We start from the raw sequence: 23949 nt of genomic DNA, 5'->3' as shown, positions 1-23949 counted from the left end.
GAGTTTGAGCCCCACATCAGGCTCTGTGCTGACAGCTCAGAACCTGGAGCCTGCTTCAGATTCTGTCTCCTCTCTCTGCCCCTCCACCTCTCATGCTCTGTCTCTGTCTCTCTCTCTCTCAAAAATAAATAAACATTAGAAAAATTTTTTAAAAATGTTGTTATCCTCTGATAACTATAGACTTGTGAACAAAACTAGATAATTTTACCACTTATTCTGATTTGTTCCTCTACTGAATGGTACCTATAGATCTGCGATCAACTAAATATTTTTTTGAATTTCTTAAACTATTGTTTTGTGGACAGCATTAGATTAGTTACTGCAGGAAAAACAAAATAAATATTAATGATTTTTTTTTAGCATATCAGAGAGATAAAACTTTACAGTGTTAACAGTTAAGCATTAACTAGGCATATGTTTTTACTGGCAATCCAAATCTTCGTCACATCTTTACAGGAACTTGCCACCTCAGTGAATATTAACAAAATATTCCTATAGGCACTTGTCCATTTCCTTATTATTACTTAACATGCAAAAGATGTAACTTTAATGCCAATAATGGTCATATCTTGGCTTCATATTCTGTCTCCTATTACCTATATATTTTTTTCCATTTTTAACTATTAAAAGAACAAACTTTTTACAACGTTAAAGTCATATGATACCTAGGCAGGGCCAACTAAAAATTCTCAACTGGAGGGCATCTTGATGGCTCTATCAAGTGAGCGTCCAACTCTTGATTTTAGCTCAGGTCACAATCCCAGGGTCATGGGATCGAGCCTGCCCTGGGCTTTGTGCAAGCAAGGAGCCTGCTTAAGACTGTGTCTCTCTGTCTCTCTCTCTCTCTCGCTCTCTCTCTCTCTCTGCCCCTCTCCCCTGCTTGTAATCTGTCTCTCTAAAATAAAAATATAAATAAGTAAATAAATAAATAAATAAATAAATAAATAAAATTTAAGGAAATATTAAAAAAAAATTCTGAACTGGCCAATATGTAACCCTTGATTCTAACATTTAATTATTACATTTAACATTTAATTATTGTGAAGAAATAAAAATATAGAGGATAAACAAAATTGCAAATGCTATGATTAATGTTTAAAGACTTGAGGTTAAAAAAATGAATTACTTTCACCTTGTTAGTTAAAAATCTATAACATCTGAAATTATTCCAAGAAATTCCCTATATCCATCAAAGTAAGAAGGTAACACAAACATCACTTTTATGTTTCTCTGTGTACACTACAATGATCTTACTTTTAGATTTAGTATTAACTCAATAAATTTTTACTAAAGTAATCCCAATTTCTATAGATTTTCCTTTATATACATCTGCAATTAGTAAGAATATTCAGACTTCTGTAAATTATCTTACTTGTTATTGCTCTCTTATTAATTTTAAAGGGTCATGAGCATATCATCATAGTTTATAAATATTTTTATAAGGAAATGTAAGAAAGAATAGTCTCATGAATGAAAAAGGCTTATTTCTTAGTATAATTCAAGTATCATATGAGACCCATCTGCTTTCATTATTACTAAGTACCAGAAAGAGGTTGATTTAAGCAATGTGACAAAGTAGCTCAAAATCTCCTGTTTCATTTATTAAAACTTCACATTATACCAGTCACAAATTTATAAATAATTTACTCATATTAACTGAATAATCAACCGTAGTAATTATTAGTGTCTTTTGTATGTCTCCCTCCAAGGATCAATAAACTACAAAAGGTTGTTAAACATACAGCTATCACAAAATGACTGTGTCAGCACTTTAAGAAACAAAACCATAAAATAGAAGAGAATAGTTCAGGTTTCAGAAGTTACCTAATAAACAATTTAAAAGCAGAAAACAATGTATAACCCCTCCCTACCCCCTCCCCACCCATGATTCAAGTCATGAGACTCTTTTATAATCCTATATTTATATTAATCATGAGTTAGTGAAAAATGAAAATAAAAAGTAGAATTGTATATGCAGGTGGGTTTGTTTAAGCAAACCCATTTTTCAGTGGAAGACATTGTAAATATATGGTATAAGTGTATATTGTACTTATACAATGTACTTATAATGCACTTTAATTTTAAAGTTAATTAGTCTAAAAACAAATGTGAAATGATTTTTATGTTAACTGCACAATAAAATACTAAATGTCATATAACGAATTTAATTTTTGAGAAATTATTATCAACTTTAGATATATTGAAATCTGATTATCTGACTCAAGAATTATTAACAATTTTGATTTTAACTTAGGGGACATTGGTATAACAGAAACTATTCTATACAATAGATACATAATCTAAAGTAAGTACAGACTTTTATGTAATACTGTGGTGGATTTTGAGAAAATACAATAACTGGGAGGTTTTATTCTTTTTAAATATCATATTACACATATAAAGTAAAATTATTATTAAAGTATAAAATGTAAGAGTCTCTTCAGTCATATGATTCATAAGTTTTTCATTTGCTTAAACATAATTTTCATAATATTTTAAATGTAAATTAGTCCCCTTTAAAAAAAAATTACCCTGATTGTTCTACTCACATTCCATGTTACCATAAAACAATATTCTTTTTAATCTTTATATCTGTCTTCTATAAATGGCTTGTATTATTAATCTTATTTATACTTGTATTCTTCCTACACCCTGAGGTAAACCTGTGTCTCTTAAATTATATTTATATCTTTGAAACTTAAGTGCAAGTTGCTGTCAAAAGAAATGTATTCTCCCAATTATGCCCAGAACAAACACCTAAGAGACCCAGTAGCATCGTAAAATGCAAAAAACATAGGCATCTTTGCAACATGGTCTCTTAAAAATGTCCTATTTTGCAATCTGATAAGTTGTAAAAGTTTACAATAGCAGGTCATTCTACCACATCCATTGTTTGGTTTTTAAACTTCTATAATACTAAAATAGAATAAATTTATTTCATACATTTATTGTGCTACAAATTTCTGTAAATACTGTCATTTATGCCTTGAGAGTCCAGAAAGTAATCTTTTTATGTGAGTAAAAAACTGATTTTGAAATTTTCACCCTATGTATTTTGGGCTATTTAGGATAATCGAAATTTAATGCGTTTGCTATGAAAAGGTGTTTCAACTTTGAAATGAAATTTAAAGGACTTCTTAACTAAGATATCAGTAATATTTTGATACAGAAAATTCTATTACTATAAGATGAACAAATTAATATTTTATTATACATTATTTATATTCCAAGAATTCATTTACTTCAAGAATTTCTACGTCTAGGGGCACCTGGCTAGTCAGTTAAGCATCTGACTTCGGCTCAGGTCAAAATCTCACAGCTTGTGAGTTCAAGCCTCTCATCGAGTTCTGTGCCTGGAGCCTGCTTCAGATTCTGTGTCTCCCTCTCTCTCTGCCCCTCCCCTGCTCACACTCTGTCTCTCTCTCAAAAATAAATAGACATTAAAAGAAAAAAAAAAAGAATTTCTACATCTAGAAAACTAGAGAGGGTAGGAGGATGAAGGCCAAAAAAAATTAAGAGAAACCATACTAATGTTTATCATCATTGACAGTCAATCTAAAATATAGTCAGGAGCTATATTTTTTAGTCATTTGTAGGCAATCTAAGTTATTTCCCTAAAGTCTAACCAAAATGTAAAATACGTTTTACCATTCCTTTCATATTGTGATAGGTGTAATAAGTCTTCTCTGCTAGGTCAAATGGTTTGTTGTGAAATGTCCTTGCAAAATCAGAAAGTTCCATTGTGAAATCCTAGTATTTGACATAGCAACAAAACATAATATTATATCATGAAAAGGCTTAGGTGAAAAGTTGGTAAATATTGCTCTTTCAAACAGTATATCAGTTCTAGAAGAGAGAATACTACACAAGTTTAAACATCTTTAAATTTGGCCTAAAATAGCACACCCGCTTTAAACTTTAGTTTCTGGAAAAAAGTATCAGATAATAAGAAATCTATTTAATTTTGATATGGGGAAGGTGTATTTGCAAGCACATCCAATCATAATGTATGCAATTAAAATAATTAAGAAATTAATAATTTTGGAGTAGATGTGGGAAATATGTCTTAGATATTTTGAAATTTGCAAATATAAGTAGAATATTATTAATTTGTATTAAAATCTGCTTTTGTGTATAATTGAAAATAGAAGACATCGATTATGTTTGTCCACAGAATGAAATATAAAAAGTAGAGGAAAAAATTGGCTATCGAATATGTTTAATGACTAGTACAAATGTTAACATCATTATTTATATGGCATTTGTGGAATTAATCATTCAGCAAATTAATCAATGTTTAAATAATTTTTATTTGCTAAGGCACACTGAATATTTCTGTTAAAGACATATGACAACTATTGTAGATGGAAATAAGAACAATATTGAGACCAGTGGGAGAGGAAAGTTGAACTCATACAGGCTTGATAGGGAGAAAGATAAAATCATCAAAAACTTCCTTGAAGTGTCTGGCAGATTGTACTCCTGGGAACTGAATAGGTCCATAAAGAAATAGGTGAATAAGTTTGTTCCTCTGACCTCTAGAAGCTAACACTAAAGTGGAAAAGATCAACTTTAGACAAGTAATTGTCACACAGTGCAATAAATGCTAAGTTATATGGGAGCCCCCCAAAAGAGAAATATTAAAATGCCTGAAGTAGTTATGAGGAGAATAAAAAACAGGCTTTATTTCTGTGTTAAGGAAGAGAAGTTCTATATTCCAGGCAGAGGAGATGGCGTATACAAAGGTACAGTGTTGTAACTCAAAATGACCTGTGGGGCAGAGAGGAGGAAGGTGCAAAGAGGGAGTTAGTTTTCACCATATGTATGCACCTACCTTGGCTTTGTTTTTCTCCTTCTTCTCCTTCTCCTCCTCTTCTCTTTACTTCTCCCCTTCCTCCTCCTTGTCCTTTTTCTTCCTCCTCCTCCTCCTCCTCCTCCTCCTCCTCCTCCTCCTCCTCCTCCTCCTCCCCCAAACAATACCTCAATCTGGGTACATTATCTTCTCAACACAGGTGTATCACACAATGTAACCAGAGCATGGGAAATGAACTGGGAATCATGACATAGGAGACCAAAACTTGTGTGGGACTAGATCGTGACTGTCTTTATAAACCATTTTAAATATTAGTTGATTCTTGAGGGGACCCAGAAGCTCTAGTTCTTTGAAAGTTATCTTGTATCTGAACCACAGGATTTATATTAGTCTTATACAGTTCGTTAAGGTTCATTAAATAAATTAGTGAGTAAATTCACCAAATTCATTGCATTTAGAAACTTCATGTTTCCTGAGAAGTATCCCTAATACTTCAAGATAAGAATGGATACCTGTCTTTAAGTAATAAAGGTCCTACAAATTTCTAAGATTTCTTGGAAAGCTCTGTTTTATCTCAAAAATTGATGTCATTTTACTCTCTATTCCATATTATAGCCATGCTTTTAACTGGAAAAAATACTGCCTATCACTAGCTAAAACTGGTATTCAAGAATGTCAGGCGTATTTACCTCATGACACGAAATGCGCTCTAACTCATTGTTGATGTATCATTGAAGTGTTACATACCCCCATATTGCCACCAATGTGAAGTTGGCACAACAAAGAGAGCATTAGTGTCACACATGCCCTTTCTCTCTTTTTGAAAAGAAATGGTGACCATTTTCAACAGTTTTTAGTGAATTTTAGTCTCAATTTTTAGTTTTGTAATTACTGTTATGAACATCATTAAGATTCTTAATGATTAGAATTCTAGGTTAGTCCTATATAGTAGAAAATTTTACACCAGCCACTTTGAAATCTATGAGACATTTGTTTTTTCTGTTGGTGGTTGTAATTCATTATTCTGTTGAGTGACCAAAAAGTTTTCCCTTCCCTGGAAAAATTCTTAGAGCAACATTTCATGTGTTTATAAATTGAAAATCCAACTCTGGGAAAAAATTGTTCTACCAATGATAATTTGATTTGAAAAATCTATACTGCATTGTGGGAATGTTGCATGTTAATTGTGTATATTTTATGTCATTAGACCCTCAGAAACTTTCAGTTATAATCAATAAGATTAGTTGTAGCGCTTTTTTGGTGTCAATAATCTCACAGAGTAGCTTCCTTAACATTTTCCTTCCAAATGCCTGCTTGAACCAGTAACCCAGAAATTTAGAGGCAGTATAAAAATGAGCAGTGACGTGAGCATATCATATAAAAAGGCTCTCATGACCCAGCCTCTGGCTCTGTATCATGATACTCAGCAACTGTTCAACCTGCAACCTACACTCCACCCTGGAAACTACTAGCAATTTCTCAGATACACTGTGCTTTCTCTACTCTGCCTGGAATATATCCTCTCCAGTCCTCTCTGTCCCCCACCTACCCCTATTCCTTGTGGCATAGCACTCAATGTGCTGACTTAGCCATGATAATGGAAACAGAAATAGCTAGAATATGGGCAAAAATGCTACTATCGAATAAGAAGCAATAAGTGCAATGTTAAAATTATAGGTTGGGCTATGAGAATTAAGATAAATTGATAATAGGGAAGAGGTGGTAGTGTTTAACTAGGATTCAGATCCACTAGGTGGGAGTAATGACCTTGCTGATTGGAGCGCACCAATATAAGGAGGTAAGGAAACAAGATATTCATCAGGAATAGCAAATAGTTGGACTAAATCCACATAAACTACAAAAATGGGAGATAAGATTGAAAAAGAAGAGTTTTAATTCAAAAGTAAAGAGTTGGACTTCATTTTGTTAAAAATTAAAAACAAAATTGAAAGATTTTTAATCAAGAAAGAGACATGACCGGCTTTACAAAAGTAAACCCATAATTAATGTGTCAAATGTGTGAGGTAGTAGGTTAGAACCGCCTGATGATTCTACTGTTATTTCTCCTCTAAATAAGAATTGTATTTGAGGCATGGCAATAAAATAATGACACTAATACTATTAAAGAAAATATCGTGACTTCTTCTTCCAGCAGAGTGTCATCTCCTACAACAGGGAGACAGGACAGTTATTTCCATATTATTGTCATTACTGAAAATATTTTTTGAATGCTTTTGGAATTGCCTTCAGAATCCATTTTACATTCCCTTAAGTGTTGTTTATAGTGGCAAATAATATTTTGATTTTGTTACAGGTGCTATCTTAAGACTAGCTAATGCACTTTGAAAGAACTGCTTTTGCAATTCAAGCATGTTGCTTCTGCTTTCATGCTATAAATCCTCCCTTGCTTCCTAGAGCTACACAAAAACTTGTATTAATACTAACTAACCGTATTTTATATTTATTTAGCCATGTGCATTTTATATATCTGCTCTTATTAATAAGTATTTCATTCTCTTATTGTAACCTGGGGAAGGATTGAATAAATTCTGAATAATGGAATAATCTGAGTTAAACTAGTATCGATAATATAAACACACACACACACACACACACACAGTCATAAGACTATTTGAAATTCAAAGGGTGAAAACACTAAAAAGCAAAATAAGTCATTGTTTCTATGTAGTTCAAAGTCTATTCCTAAATCTCTTAGGGGAATTCTATTTGTGGAAATAATAACACTTTGTTAACTTTTTAAATGTTAACTGGAGATTTTTCAGACACATCCAGTGATTAAAGAGACTTTTGGACATGGTTTTATTTTCAAGGAAAAAGAACGGTTGAAGCAAGAAAAACGTGATGAGAAAAGATTAAATAAAGAGCGTAAACTGGAGCAACGAAGATTAGAATTAGAAATGGCAAAGGAACTAAAGAAGCCTAATGAAGACATGTGCTTAGCAGACCAAAAGGTAATTTATTATGTAACCATTTCATTAATAAATTTAATTTTTCTGTATCCTACCTGATTCCTTTGCCAGAGTTGCCATTATGAAAGCCTTTTGTTTTTAACCAGAGCCGTAGATTTCCATGTCTAGGTCAATCTGTGTTTCCTGGATGGCCACCAATAAACCTCTCTAGAGCTCCTATGTTAATAATGGTACTTCTTAGTACGTAAATGGAGCACTGTAAATCTTTTTATTTTTATTTTTGTAGGTTTATGTATTTTGAGAGAGAGAAAGAGAGCATGCACCAGGGAGGGGCAGAGAGAGGGAGAGAGAGAATCCCTGAGGTGGGCTTGAACTCACAAACCACGAGATCATGACCTGATCCCAAACCAAGAATTGGACACTTAACCCACCGAGTCACCCAGGCACCCCTAAACCTTTTTAAATTTAAGTAGAAATACTGAAGAAATCCATAAAGATGAATTATAGAAGTAGATAGGATTTCTATGTGTCATTTGATTCTTTCCAGGCAGTTAGGTACAGAAATCTCTAACTCCTCACCATGCCCCTATAGATATTTACATAAACTAAGGCTTATAATCTATAATCTCCTTCAATGCTTTAGTAATTATAGCTAACTTTTGAGTATGTTTGCTACATGTCAGGCAGTGTGCTAAGTGCTTTAAATAAATTCTCTATTTAATCCTCACCATAGTCCTGTGGAACTGGTATTTATTATGCCCATTTACAGATGGGAAAACTGAGACACAAAGAGGTTAAGGAACTTGCCCAAGATCAAACTTGCTAATAAATGGCAACTTGGATTCAGTCTCTAGTTTGTTCAATTCCAGGGTTCATACTGTTTGTTACACTGAAAGCCAGGAAGTATATCCAGCCAAAATACCTCATATGTGTTTTCTCCTCTATCATGCTTCACAGACATGTAATGTGGCTAAAATATATTCATATATATATAATAAAGTAAACATATATAAGTAAACATGTGGAAAGAGCAAAATAATCTTGGTATCAGGCATGATTTCACATGTTTATGAATAGAGATCCATTTTGTTTGACTATAGCTAAGAAGATGGTATTTCTAGAGAATTGTATCGATACTGCATATCATCTCTACAATATTATCTTAATACTATTATACTTGATCAGTGGCATCTATATTTACTTACATGCCATAGTCATCTGATATACAAATAATGATTGTCTCTTGATTTGTGCAGGCTCTCTTCTCAAGTGCTTAAAGTGGGGCACCTGGGTGCCTCACTCAGTTAAGTGACCAACTTTGGCTCAGGTCATGATCTCACGGTTCATGAGTTTGGCCCCTGTGCTGACAGCTCAGAGCCTGGAGCCTGCTTTGGATTCTGTGCCTCCCTCTCTCTCTGCCTGTCCTCCACTAGCACTGTGTCTCTCTCTCTCAAAGATAAATAAATATTAAAAAAAAAACAAAACTAAAAACAAAAACAAAATAAAGTGCTTAAAGCAAACTTTTAACACTCTAGTGAGGATTTAATTGTATTAATATTCTGTTTATTTACTTAGCATAAATGCTTGTAAATAAAAGTGAAAGTATACATACTAGGTTTACTCAATTGGATGTTGAAAATTTCCTAAGCCCAGAATGGGAATATACAGTAGTTAACACATTTAATAAGCTTCATAGTGAGTAAATATTTTTTAACATCAAATGAGCTTTATCTTTCTGCATCTTTCTTTTTATTTAAATCCATATGCACTGTATCAAATATATGTTCATTTTAAGCCTTACTTTTGTTAGCTTTGTCATATACATTTTTAGAATCATATGGAAATGTGTGTGTATGATAAGGTTCAAGAAAAAAGTCTCTGAATTAAATGTTTCTTTTTTTTTAAGTTTATTTTTATTTGTTCTGAGAGAGAAAGAGAGCAAGTGGGGGGAGGGGCAGAGAGAGAGAGAGAATCCCAGGTAGGCTCAATGCTTTCAGCACAGAGCCTGATGCAGGGCTCAAACCCATGAATCATGAGATCATGACCCAAGCCATGATCAAGAGTAAGTTGCTTAACCAACTGAGCCACCCAGGCACCCCCAAATTGTTCCTTATGTTATCTAATTTTTGTTCCAGCTATATAAACTCTGTTTTATAAATATGTAAGTTAATTAAAGTTAGTGTTCTCTTTTGCAGACATCTAAGTTCATGTTGAGTTCAACCAAAATTTATTGTTGGTTACTTGCAATCAAGAACCTATCTATACTTAATACCATGGGGTTGTAGAAATGCCCCCAGGGGATTTAAAATCCAGAGGGAAAATCACTGGTATAATACAGGAAAAAGAAAGATAGCAACCTGTTTTACTTCAGAAGATATAAAACCATGGCTTTTAAATTATTTATTATTTATTTTATTTTATTTTATTTTCAGCCTTTGCCAGATTTGCCTCGTATTCCAGGACTTGTTCTCTCTGGAAGTACATTTTCAGACTGTCTCATGGTGGTGCAGTTCTTACGAAACTTTGGTAAAGTTTTGGGCTTTGATGTGAATATTGATGTTCCAAACCTGAGTGTTCTTCAAGAGGGATTGCTAAATATAGGGGACAGCATGGGTGAAGTACAAGACTTGCTTGTGAGGCTCCTCTCAGCTGCTGTATGTGATCCAGGTCTAATTACAGGATACAAGGTAAAAAAAAACAAAATATAAATTTTTTTAAAATTTGTACTATCCGTGAATTGTTAGCTGGTGTTAGCATATTAGCAGAAGGTTGTATAGACTGATCCAGTTTTTTTCCACATGTCTCACTGAGTTAAATGTAGATTTGCTTCAGGTTAAATTGGTACAAACCTAGAAAAATCTGATTCATAGAACCTAAGGAATATAGATCATTCCCAAATTCCTCTTTTTCTCTAGCTGACCGCAAAAACCAAGTTGACTTAAGGAAATACCCATGTGATATTAAACAAAACAGGATTCATAATTCATAAAGCAATTAGAACTTATGCGTGCTTTCCAAAACTATACTGTGTTCTCTCTGAATCACTGTGAATAACTCAGGCTAATCAAAGCATCTACAGACCAGCACATGAAAACTCTGTAGTGCTCAGTGGATACCCAATACATTAAAATTTATCTTAATTTCAACTAAGATACACATTTGATATGTTGTACAGTGAGAAGCTCCCAGATGTGCCTGTTAATTACTCCTCCATTTCCCTATCCATTCAGTATAGCAGGCAATAGAACCCGTGACACCACAGTACTAGTTTTCTGGAGCCTACTCCCCACAGCGCTACTGATCGAATGTGAATAAAGTCCTTGTCAGTAATATCTATATCATGTGATATCGATTTTTTAAAATCTTACTGTTTTTATGTTACGAATGGCTACAATCAATACTGATAAAAATGCCAAACTTTTATAGGCCAAAACAGCTCTTGGAGAACATTTGCTGAATGTTGGTGTGAACCGAGACAATGTTTCCGAGATCTTGCAGATTTTTATGGAAGCCCATTGTGGACAAACTGAGCTTACGGAAAGCCTGAAAACCAAAGCTTTTCAGGCTCATACTCCAGCACAGAAAGCCTCAGTCTTGGCTTTCCTGATCAATGAACTGGCATGCAGTAAGAGTGTGGTGAGGTAAGCATATACCCAGACTTTTCTGTTGGTGATTCTTTTCTGTCTTGAGTTTATCTAATCACAAAGTAATACAAATTTTCTTACAGAAAGTTTGAAATTACAGAGTAACACAAAGAAAACAATTACAGTTAGTCTTACCATTCAGAGATAATTAGTGCTAATAATATCTTCATGTATTTCTTTGAAGTCTATTAAAAAATTGGGATCATACTGAATATAGTCTTTGTTTATATAATAAACTATATTTATTTTAAACTATATTTAAAAGACTATAAATATAGTCTTTTGTGTATATAATAATTTTGTTAATTATATATGGAAATGTAAAAATGTTTTGTTTTGCTTTTTTATTTTTGCTGTGGTGCCAGAATCCAGCACCAATGAAAGAATCCAGAATTTTTCTTTTTTTGACATCTTTCAATCATAGATGACTACCTGATTTTCCTTAGTAAGGCATTCCTAGAATAACCTGGCTACTTTTTATTTTATTATGTGCTAATTCAATATTAATAATTTTAGTTTTTCAATTTATTTGTGCTTTTTTTTTAAGTACTTAACCTCATTCAAGAGTCAAAGTAAGTTCTCCACTCTAGTATTTCAAGATTTGGTGAATGAATCCATGTTCATCTTGTTCTTGCTATTTGTTATTTACAGATTTAAATATGTTAGTTTTAGTCTTTTACCTTTGTATGAAAAGGATCAATCAAAATATTTTGGAGCCATGCATTTCTACCATTATTGGACATCTTAAGTTTCCTATATGTCTCTAAGCTATGATAATATGTTAATATAATTTTCAATTATTTTTACTATTCATAGGCAATCATTATTTTTACTAACTGAAAAACTATCAATTTGCTTATTACCAAATCAAATTATCAAAGTGTCACATAATTGATTAATTTATGTCTTCTAATAAATTTTTGCATTGACAGTGAAATTGACAAGAACATTGATTATATGTCAAACTTGAGGAGAGATAAATGGGTAGTAGAAGGTAAACTTCGCAAGTAAGTCCTGTTTTATTAAAATTAGTTTACTGTTTTTCATTTGTACAAATTCCCCTGTAAAACATAGAAATTGCAAAGATAGAATTTTAACTTCATCTAAGAATTAGAAAAGTTACAGCTTAATTAAGATGAGATGTGAAATTAATGAAACTCAGGGTCAGAATTTACAATGGACAAGAGATATAATGAGATTCATTAAGCTCATATTCTTCAAACTTAGAAGACAGTCCATTTATCTTTATTTCAAAGAAGTCAAACAATCACATTTTCTAAGATTGTTGTTGCCATCCGGTTGCTTTTGTCATAAATAGAATCTGTTTGGAACTACTTCTTTTTAAAAATTGCTTTCTAATTAAAGTTTGCTTTTACAGCGCGTCTAACATATCCAAATGTATTCAGCATTAAAACTTAATTAGCCTCCTGCCAGGAAATTATGCAACTTCTATGTTAAAAGGGTAGTTTCTTTGCAATAATTTGAATTGAAATTTATTCAGTCTGATAGTATGAGATCAGGAATTATCACTTGGCCATTGCTAGAGTTAATCTTTTCAGCCTTCTAAGTTTTATTTTTTTAAATGTGTTCTAATTCCAAAGGGATATCCTGAATAATTCTTGAAAGTTAATATATTCTATAATTTCAGGAAACATATTTGTTAAATTTCCTTAATTCCAATCTTCACTGTCATTGATTTATTCCTTACTGGCAAAAATACCTTATGGTATTTTTATTTAAAACTCATGTTTTTTAAAAAGTACAGAGAGAAGGCTTTTCTTCCATATCATCATTTTTTTTCATATTTAAAGGCTCAGAATCATTCATGCTAAGAAAACAGGCAAAAGAGACACGTCAGGTGGCATTGATCTTGGAGAAGAACAGCATCCATTGGGCACCCCCACACCAGGACGCAAACGAAGAAGGAAGGGAGGAGACAGTGATTTTGATGATGATGATGACGATGATAGTGATGAACAAGCTGATGAAGATGATGAGGATGAAGAAGATAAAGAAGACAAAAAAGGAAAGAAGACTGATATCTGTGAAGATGAGGTAATCAAATTAGGTTGATTTTAAACTCAACTAATATTGCACAACATATTGGAACAATAACACAGAATTTGGAGTCCAATGGATTTGTGTTCAAACTCCATTTTGACAATTACCGGCCTCAGTTTCTTCCTCTGAAAACTGTATGTTACAATATTCACCTCACACAGTTTTTTTGTGATAATCAGGTCGCTATTGAATACAGTGCCTACACATAGAAGGCACTTATACTGAATAAAAGAAGTGAAGTTTTTCTTTTTATATAATGACTTGAGCATTCTCCAGAGAACTAGGCGGATTCTTAATTTCAGGTATTCTCTTTTATCTCTTAGCATCATATCTTACATTTGTAAAATTCTTCATGCCTTAAAAGTGTTGTCAGGTTTAGTGAGATTGATATATTTCTTAAATACCAGTTTATTATGTGCCTAGCTCTGGCCACTTTTGACCAAAGATGATTAAGACACTGAAAATCCCCTCTCATTTTATGTTCTCATTGAGGAAGATTTGCAGTAACCAAATGTAATGTGTTAAGTGTTCACTGATTTGATAGCAGTATTTACAATGTACTATACAGTACAAAGGAAGGGCATTTAACCTTTGGAGAACTAAATTCTCACAAAGGCTTTGTGGACTCATTAGCTGAGGCTACAAAGTGGGCTCCATGTTGCCTGGAGAAGAATCTGTAGAAATGTTCCAGGCAGAGAGAACAGCATGAGCTATTCAGGCACAGAAGCCTGAAACCACAACATGCTTTTTTGCTTTAAGGGAATTACAAGTGCTTCAATGGTACTAGACAGGCTCCTATCCAATAGCTGTGAACTAGGCTTTTATACTTTTTTTGGTGATAGGAACCATTGAAGGGTTATAAGTGAAGCAGTTGCATAGTCAAACTTGAGTTTTAAGTGACTATATATAGTGGAATATAGATATAGATCTGGGTAGGGCAAGATCAGAGGTGGGAAGATCAGTCAGGAGATATTGCCATAGTTTAGATGAATTGTGAGGGGGTCTGAAACTAGACCAATGGTAGCTGGGATGAAGGAGGAAAGGACTCAATAAATACTCAGTGGGAAGAATGAGTAGTATTTGAAGATGGGCTGTGTAGATTGACAGAGGGGAAGGATTGATTCCCAACTATCTGGCTTGGGAGACTGCATGATATTGTTGCCATTAATTGAGAGAAATCAGGAGAAGCAGAGTAAATAGATGATAGAGAAGGAGGGGAGGAAGTACAGATAGTTGAAGATAGGAAATGATGGTAGGCTTATTTTAGATATGTTGAATTGGAGGTGCCTATGCAGAACTTGAGAAGTCAGTTGGATTTAAGAATCTGAAGCCCAGGAGTACCTGAATGGCTCAGTCAGTTGAGCATCTGACTCTTCATTTCAGCTCAGGTCATGATCTCACAGTTTGTGGGTCTGAGTCCCATGTCATGAGGAACCTGCTTGGGATTCTCTCTCTCTCCGTCTCCTCTCTCTGCCTCTTCCTCTCTCTCTCTCTCTCTCTCTTTCTGTCAAATACATAAACTTAAAAAACCTGAAGCCTGAAGAAGTTAGTCTTTAAAATATAGATCTGGGAGTTATTAGCATTTAAACAATAATTTAAAGTCGTAAGGTAGATAACTTTTCACAGGAGGATTGATTTAGTGAAAAGAGTAGTGGACTGAGGTTGGAACCCCAGGGAATGTCAATATTTAAGATCTCACAAGGCTTTTTGCTGAAGAAGGAATAGTCAGTGAGGTAGAAGACTTCTATAGGGGGTCAAGGATCCCCAAGACCACCTCCAGAATCTGTGATTCAGTAGGAGAGCTCACAGAACTCAGAATCTAGTCATGCTATGCCTATGAATTCTTACAGCAAAAGGAACAAAGCACAACCAGCAAAGAAAAAAGGCCATATGGGCCAAAATCCAGAGAAAACCAGGCTCAAGTTTCTAAAAGTCTTTTCCTAGGGGAGTGACACAGAATGGGCTTAATTCTTCCAGCAATAAGTTGGGACATATGAAAAATATGTTATATACTAGGGCAGCCCATTAGAGACTTGATGCCCAGTGTTTTTACCGAGGCCTGTCACATGGGCACCCCCTGCATAGCATGTGCCAAAATTCCAGACTCACAGAAGAAAAGTATGACCCACATTGTTATATCAGTTTAGTGAGCCAGTCTTATCAGAATGAAGGAAACCCTTTAAAATCCAAGTTCCCAGACACCAAGGGCCAAACTTGTGAGCATCCTTTCAAAGGATAGCAGGCAGACCCATAATGTTAACTCTTTTCTAGTCATGTAGTAATAAAAGCCCAGAAAATTAAGCATTTCAAAAAGGAGGGAGTGATAAACAGTGTTAAGGCAGCAGGAATCTAGTGCTATGAGGACTGAGCGTGTTCTCTGGATTTGGTAACATAGATGCCATTGGTAACCAAAGCCAGCACAGTTTCATTAAAGGAATGGGAGCAGAAGCCAGGCTGTGACTGAGAAAAATTAGAAAGTGAGAAAGTGAATATGACTGCTTTAAGCATTGTGACTTAGCAGAAAGGGTAGTTCCTAAGACCAAGGATTTTTCAGATGTGAAAGACGTGAGATAATTTTTGGTTGAAGGGAAGGAGTCAATAAAATGGGATGGGGGGTTGAAGAATAAAGAGAAGAAAATATTTAATGGTGTAAGGTCCCTGATGATTTTGGAGGGGATTCAGTCAAGGTGGATGGGCTAGCTTTGAAGAGTTGCCTACAGAAAAGAAGGCAAGGCCATAGAGGTGTGTGTGTGTGTGTGTGTGTGTGTGTGTGTGTGTGTGTGTGTGTGTGTGTGTTTAAGGGAAACTACCATAAGCCACAGAAATGGACATGTATAAGAGGAAGATACAGGTTGAGGTTTACCTGTTACCAGTAAGGAATGCTAGAAATATTGATAAGGCTGCAGAATGGCACTCAAAAAAGAATTTACTGTCAACCTTTCCTTCTGCCCTCAATGTCAGGAGTATTTAGCTAAGAAAGTCTAGAAAGAACTATTTTCCTTTCCTGCATCAACTAAGTACTGCTGGAGAATTAAAGAAAAAAGACTTAGAGGGATGAATTTATTGATGGAATGTGTGAAAATAATGTCTAATCAAGACCAATGATAAATTACTGAATCAAAATTTTGACTGCATCTGGATAATGTGGAGGAATTAACAAGATGATGTGCTATACAATTCCCTTAAGTAAAAACAGCATACATGCAAAATGTTTTCATAAATTCTTCTCCATCTTATATTTAAACCAAAATGATAAAAATCACTAGAATAAGCTTTACTTCTTTGAGTACCAATCCGGAAAAGAGACTGCATTGAGATTCCTTGCATAAATCAATTATTTCATAATGTTGTAGTTTTGAAACCACTTGATCGTATGTTTCATGCTGTGACAAATAATGTGAAGGGTATATAATTTGGATATCAGAATTGTAATTACTCAAACAAAAGATACCATTTATAACCAATCTGCTTCATTTGCCAAGTGGAGCTGTGTCCATAGCAGGAATTAAACCTTTCTGACCAATATTAATCACCTTTTCATAGAATTAGTATCACTCTTCAGCACTTAATGGTATAAATTGCTTTACAATGTTAACTCTCATAAATTTTAAAATTCTCTAGTGGGATTTCAGTGTATTCTACTGGGTAGTTATCCCACTAAATTAGAGTTTATTTACAGAAATTATTTGTTTTGTCTAGCTTTCTTTTCTCACATGGAAAATTAACAAACTATACATTTCTTTTTTCTTTAAAGGGGGATTTAAAAATCATTATTAATTATTTAAAAATCATCATTAATGTTTTTTAGACCAGATGTATTATTTAAAGTAGTACTTTATTTTTTTATGAGTGTTGAATTATAGAGTTAATTAGATAGTAAGTTTTCATTGATCACAACCCTGGAAAATGTATATCTTGTTATTCATGTGAGAAAACAGTTTAAAAGCTTTTAAAAATAATAAATATTTTAGGGCCTAAGAAGCCAAATTAGCATTTCCTTTAAATGATTTGAGAGCTATTCTTTATATTGAAGAACTGGCAGCCACTTATCAATTTCCTATTTAATAAAAGTTTAACTATTTAAGTGAATCTGACTGATAGGCACATTATTCCTCCAAAAACATATGTGGCCTCTTATTTAAAGTATAGTTCATGTCAGTAGTTATACTCCTTAGAGGATTAATTGCAGAGGCCCACATGACCTCTTTCAGTGAGAAAATCCTGCCCTTGACTAAGTCATAGAAAATCCTGCCTTTTGTCTCAGCTATGATTCCCTTTTCTCACTCTTGATTCCTTCAACACATGGAATATCCCTAATACTTAGATTTGTGTTGAAACCTTTGTGAACTTTAACGTCACATTTTAGGATGTAAGGTTATGTGGACAATTAACCTTCAGTATACAGGGACAAATAATGGCCCTCTCTTTGGATAAAAAACCATGGAGAACCATGGCAGGGATAGATTCTGTGTTCTTAATTTTGTCATTGCCTTTCTCTCTGGTCTTTCAAGTTCCTTCGTGTCTCTTAAAATTATAAGGACTATTAGCCAAAAGCTCCTTTAAGTAAAACTTCAGTAGACAGTTTACTCCCTTTTCATCATAGGAAGAGTCTTAGAAATAGCAGTTAGTTAATTTGGCTGGCAGATAGCTACTTCGATGTCTTATTTCAAATACCTATTGATTGAATTGTATTTTTACATAAGCACATTATCAAACATTTATCCTCTGGTCAAAAGATTGATTTAGAATTATATAGATATGTAAATATGTCTCTGAGAGTCAAGATTTAAGGATTTTAGGTTTCTTTTAATCCCAAATAGAAACCCTATTACTATTAGCACAATTAATATGACTAAATGCTTCTATAATTTGGTTCACTTGATTTGGATAAGGGGTGGATAAATGATGGGTAATGGTAAAACTAACGTGATTTTCCTTTCACTTCCTTGTATTGGGGAGATAACCATACTGGTCTAGAAATATCTGTTCATGAGTGGTTGGTGACGGTGTACCTTTGTAAAAATGCTTATAGAAAGTGAATATCAAAGTGGTTTTTTTTTTGTCCTAAGATGTATCTGCATCTTCTCATTAAAGTACAATTTTCAGAAAGAAGGAAAGTAACTGTATTTATTTATTAGATGCCAGGAACTATGCCAGTTGTTTCAGATCTGTTTCTTGTTTAGTTCTCACAAAAATCCCATATCACAGATAATGTTATCATCAATTTACAGATTACAGAATAGTCTTTGAAGAGTTAAGTACTTGGCCTACATGAAGTAGTGCAGCTGAGATTCAAAGAAGCACATATACCTTCTATTATTTCATGCTTTTCCTCTCAAACATATAATTTGGGGCAAGTTTTCCTATATTTATTTTCTAGAATGAAAGAAATTCATAGTCACATATATACTTCCCATTTATGAAATTATAGTAGAGATTATTTTTCTTCTAAAAGCTCAGTGTGTTCAAAATGTAACATGCCTTCTTTGCTCTAAAAATGACTTGATTAATGGTACTAAGATTTTTGCAGTCCCCAGATGTAAAGCCTGAACATCATAGTTTACTCCTTCCTTCATCTCCCTCACCCTTCTCTGCCTCCTATCCATGACTTGTCAGGACTTAGCAGTGTTAATTATGTAATGTCTCTTATATCCATTTGCTTTTCTCCTTTTCTGTTTCCTTGACCCTAGCAAGGCCCACATTCTCCTTCCCTCTTGAATCATTGCAGGGATCTACTAATGAGACTTAACAGTTCTAGTCCTTTCCCTGCTCTAGGCTATCTCGTAACTGTTATCAGATTAATCTTTATAAAACATAGTTCTGATATTTAATGGCCCTTGAGGGATATCATTGTCCATTGACAAGCATTTACAGCTCTGACAGGTTAGCCCTAAACTCATCCTTTCCTCATCTCCCACCTTATCTCTTGATGGACCTTTGAGGTCATGATATGCCAGACTTTTTCTGGAATGCCCTGCCCTTTTTTCTCTGATCAGTCAATTCCTAAGCATTCTTCAGTAGCTGATTAAAACACAACTTCTTCATTCTTTCTCATTGCCAAGTAGTATTCCATTGTGTATATAAACCACAATTTCTTTATCCATTCATCAGTTGATGGACATTTAGGCTTTTTCCATAATTTGGCTATTGTTGAAAGTGCTGCTGTAAACATTGGGGTACAAGTGCCCCTATGCATCAGCACTCCTGTATTCCTTTTGTAGCAACGTGGATGGAACTGGAGAGTGTTATGCTAAGTGAAATAAGAAAGACAGATACCATATGTTTTCACTCTTACGTGGATCCTGAGAAACTTAACAGAAGACCATGGGGGAGGGGAAGGAAACAAACAAACAAAAAAGTTAGAGAGGGAGAGAGCCAAAGTATAAGAAACTTATTAAAAACTGAGAATAAACTGAGGGTTGATGGGGGTTGGGAAGGAGGGGAAGGTGGGTGATGGGCATTGAGGAGGGCACCTATTGGGATGAGCACTGAATGTTGTATGGAAACCAATTTGACAATAAATTTCATATAAAAAAAAACACAACTTCTTAGTATAGATTCTAAGTATAGATTCTTAGTATAGATTCCCACTAGAATAAATCTCTCCCTCCCCTGAACTCCATGACTCTTAATCTCTACCTGTCTTGAGAGCCTCATAGCTCCCTACTATTTGGTGGTTTTCATTTTTTAGTGTTAATGTTTTATTTGTCTCCCTACCAGATTATTAATTTATAAAGAACAACAACTGAATCTTACTCATTTCCATATGCATATTATAGTACCTTGCATATAGAAGACTTTCATTATATATTTGCTGACTGATTGATTAAATAAATCTTAAAAACAGGTAAATGATATGTATTTTGTTATGTATAGGATGAAGGTGACCAAGCAGCAAGTGTTGAAGAGCTAGAAAAACAGATTGAAAAACTGAGTAAAGTAAGCACTTTTCAGATTACAGTTAACATCTTTTTTGCAGTGTTTTAAAGATCCACCTTGTATGGGATTAGTTTTTCTGGCTGCTAACATAAAAATACGTTTTTTATAAATAAGTAAAATGAGGAGCTCTAGAAACATTCTCACAATTAAACCTTAAAAGTTTAATAACAAGGTTAAAAGCCTAAACTTAACCAGGGCCTATATTCTTCAGCTCTTCATTTAAATACAAAATAGCATAAATGCATTGTTTTATTTCTTGAAAGTAATTGTTTTTAAAATTCAGTCAAATTTCATGGTAATAGTTTAAGCATCTTATGTTTTATTCTACATTACTATATTTGTGGATTATATTTGCACTGGATTTATAAATTACATATTTACATACTTATGATTTTTACATAATTTACAAATTATGAATTTACAAATTTTACATAATTTACAAATTACATATTTACATACTTATGATTTTAAAAATTCAATTGAAAATTGAATTTCGGTAGTATTAGTGAAGTTTCAAATGGACTTCTGTAAAAAAGATGTATTTTTAAAAGTATTAGTATTATGAGATTAATGTTATGAGATACCTGTATATTATATCAATGTTAGATTCATCCCAAATTTATCCCAAAATTTAGCAATTTGTTGCTTAGGTTTACAGTATGAGTATAAAAATAAGCAAATACAGATACCGTCAATTACATATGTTGTGAGAGTTATTTGTTATACACTATATACTCAATAGAACTGAGCCAGTTTGTTCTGGCCAGTAAAATAGTTGATCACATTGTTTACTACCAAGCTTAAGATTTGCTTTACTATAAGATAACTGGTAAAATAAAACATCTTTTTAATCCATGGTAACAAGACTATTCCAATTACTTTCAAAATAATTACTAACTATATTAAGTGTTACTGAAATTGAAGTCAGGCATAGAATATTTAGCTCTTTTGCTGTCTGTTCCCAGTAGTGAAATTTATCTGCTTAGTAAAGGCATAATAAGTGTAAAGTCACTTTTATATTAATTTTTAAAGCACTTGACACCCATAGCTTAATTATATGCATCATTTTTTAACAGCAACAGAGTCAGTACAGAAGGAAGCTCTTTGACGCTTCTCACTCTTTGCGTTCGATGATGTTTGGCCAGGATCGTTACAGACGCCGGTACTGGATTCTTCCCCAATGTGGGGGGATTTTTGTAGAAGGCATGGAGAGTGGTGAAGGTAGGAACTATTAATCTGTTACAAAATAATATCAAAAACCATACTTTGAAAAACCGTGTTACTTCTTCACTGTAGTTTGTCCTTCCACAATCAAATTTGCTTTATGGATAAACAGTGTAAAACCTTGATTCCCCTTCCTTTTGAACTCATGCCTCTTTCACTGATAAATATTTCCTCTGTGTTCATGATTTCTCTTCTGTCACTCTTTCTGACATCACACATAAACTGTTCTTTTCTTACTTAGTGGACAAAGATCTTTCCCTGTATTTTCCTTTATAGCTGCTTCTCTATTTTTTCTCCCTTCCCATTGTCAAATTTTTTAATATGTGGTTTATTCTTTAACCTTTGCAACAAGCGTCCATCCTGCCAGTATCCCTGGAAATAACTTGCTTAAAGTAAGACCCTTATCGTAATCTCATTCATCTTGAAATCTTGTTCATGTCCGAAATTTATAATCACTTCCTTCTCCATTAAACCTTTTTCTTTCTTGAGTTTTGTATTAAACTACACAATCCTTGATTTTTATTTTTTATTTTTTATTTTTTATTTTTATTTTTATTTTATTTATTTATTTATTTATTTATTTATTTATTTACTTACCTTTAGGCTATTTTCTTGCTGTCTCCACTTGTGTTATATTAACTAACTCAGTACCTAGTGCATTTATGTGCTGGATAAATAGTCTTGAAGTGAACTTTTCAGAACTATATGTTTGAGTGTTTCCAAATGTTTAAATTCTGATGGCACTGAGAGTATTATGCCAGTGCTTACAAGTTTCAGGATATAGCTATGGTTCCATGGTGATGCATGCAGGCCAAAACTTCTTTTAACACATTTTTTTTGAATACCCATTTAATGCCAGGCATTTATAGGCACTGCAGGAGGTTGAAAGATAGATAAAACAAAATCCATGCATTGTAATACTTTAACAGTCCAGTGAGTGAAAAGAGGGGTTTGATTAATCACAGCAATGTCCAGACCCAAAATTTTATAAAGTAGTTGTTTTTAGAACAACTTTTTAAAATAAAAATCTTTTGCAGGAGAGCAGTTAATAATGCGTGTAAAGTACTTAAAGTTGTAGCTGGCATTTAAGCATTGTTGGCATATAGTAAGCAGTGTTTTACACAGTAATATATTTCCTATGGTTTCAAATTACATGAAGTAAGAGTATAAAATCATGTATTGGAATTTTATGTGAAAGTTACCCCTTGCCTTTCCAGGGCAGGAGTTGCTAATGGTATCAGGGAGAGTACATGGAAGCTTCAATTGCATTGTACTTGTTTTTAAAAATTGATGTAGATGGGTCAGCCTGTTGATTTAACAGAATAGTGTGATGGGTTCCTTTTTTAACTGTTTGCATAAAATATTTTAAAATAAAAATTTTTTAAGCATGGAAAAAATAGTAATAAATAAGTAAGTGGGACTACATTGGTCTAAAAAGTTTTTGCACTGCAAAGGAAACCATCAGCAAAATGAACAGGTAATCTGAGTGGGAGAAGATATTTATAAATCATATATCTGATAAGATACCAATAACCAAAATATGTAAAGAACTCATGTGACTCAAAGCAGAAAAATGACCCGATTTAAAAATGGGCAGAAGATCTGAAGAGACATTTTTCCACAGAAAACATGCAGATGGCCAAAAGGCATATGAAAAGTGCTCAACATCACTAATCATCAGAGAAATGCAAATCAAAACCACAATGAGATCTCACCTCACACCTGTTAGAATGGCTAGTATCAAGAAGACAAGAAATAACAGATGTTGGTGACAATGTGAAAAGAAGGGAACCTTATGCACTATTGGTAGAGACGTAAATCAGTGCAGCCACAATGGAAGAGAATATGAGGGGTCTTCAAAAAATTAAAAATGGAACTACCATATGATGTAGCAATTCCACTTCTGGGTATTTATCCAAAGAAAATGAAAACACTAACTCAAAAAGATATATGCACCCCTATTTCACTGCAGCATTATTCACAGTAGCCAAGATATAGAAACAACCTAAGTGTCCATCAGTGAATGAATGGATAAAGATGGTAGGGTATATACACACACACACACACACACACACACACACACACCTCATGTAGAATATTACCCAGCCATAAAAAAAGAATAAAATCTTGCTATTTGCCACAAGATAGATAAACCTTGAGGACATTATGCTAAGTGGAATAAATCAGAGAAAGACAAATACCATATGATCTGTCTTATATGTGTAATCTAAAAAAATAATAAAAGGAAAAGAAAACCAAGGTTATAGATACAAAGAACAGATTGGTGGTTGCCAGAGGTTAGGGGGGAGGGGTGGAAGAAATGAGTTAACTGGGATTT

At 33.6% G+C, this 23949-nt stretch overlaps 1 protein-coding gene across 19 annotated transcripts in view; it reads left to right on the top strand.

Annotated features, from left to right (window-relative positions):
* BAZ2B (bromodomain adjacent to zinc finger domain 2B) overlaps positions 1-23949 on the top strand; it is a 433092-nt gene that overhangs the window by 372074 nt on the left and 37069 nt on the right. For all 19 annotated transcript variants that reach the window (XM_042994501.1, XM_042994503.1, XM_042994502.1 and 16 more), the window contains 7 exons: positions 7645-7785; positions 10176-10430; positions 11170-11384; positions 12320-12394; positions 13199-13442; positions 20325-20387; positions 21464-21608. In XM_042994501.1, coding sequence (XP_042850435.1) covers positions 7645-7785; positions 10176-10430; positions 11170-11384; positions 12320-12394; positions 13199-13442; positions 20325-20387; positions 21464-21608 — 1138 coding nt within the window. The remainder of the gene's footprint in view (positions 1-7644; positions 7786-10175; positions 10431-11169; positions 11385-12319; positions 12395-13198; positions 13443-20324; positions 20388-21463; positions 21609-23949) is intronic.

The sequence above is a fragment of the Panthera tigris genome, chromosome C1 (genome assembly GCF_018350195.1).
Source record: "Panthera tigris isolate Pti1 chromosome C1, P.tigris_Pti1_mat1.1, whole genome shotgun sequence".
In the NCBI taxonomy this organism is placed as follows: Eukaryota; Metazoa; Chordata; class Mammalia; order Carnivora; family Felidae; genus Panthera; species Panthera tigris.
Note: the sequence above shows the minus strand (reverse complement) of the source record. Positions and strands in the feature narration are given on the sequence as shown.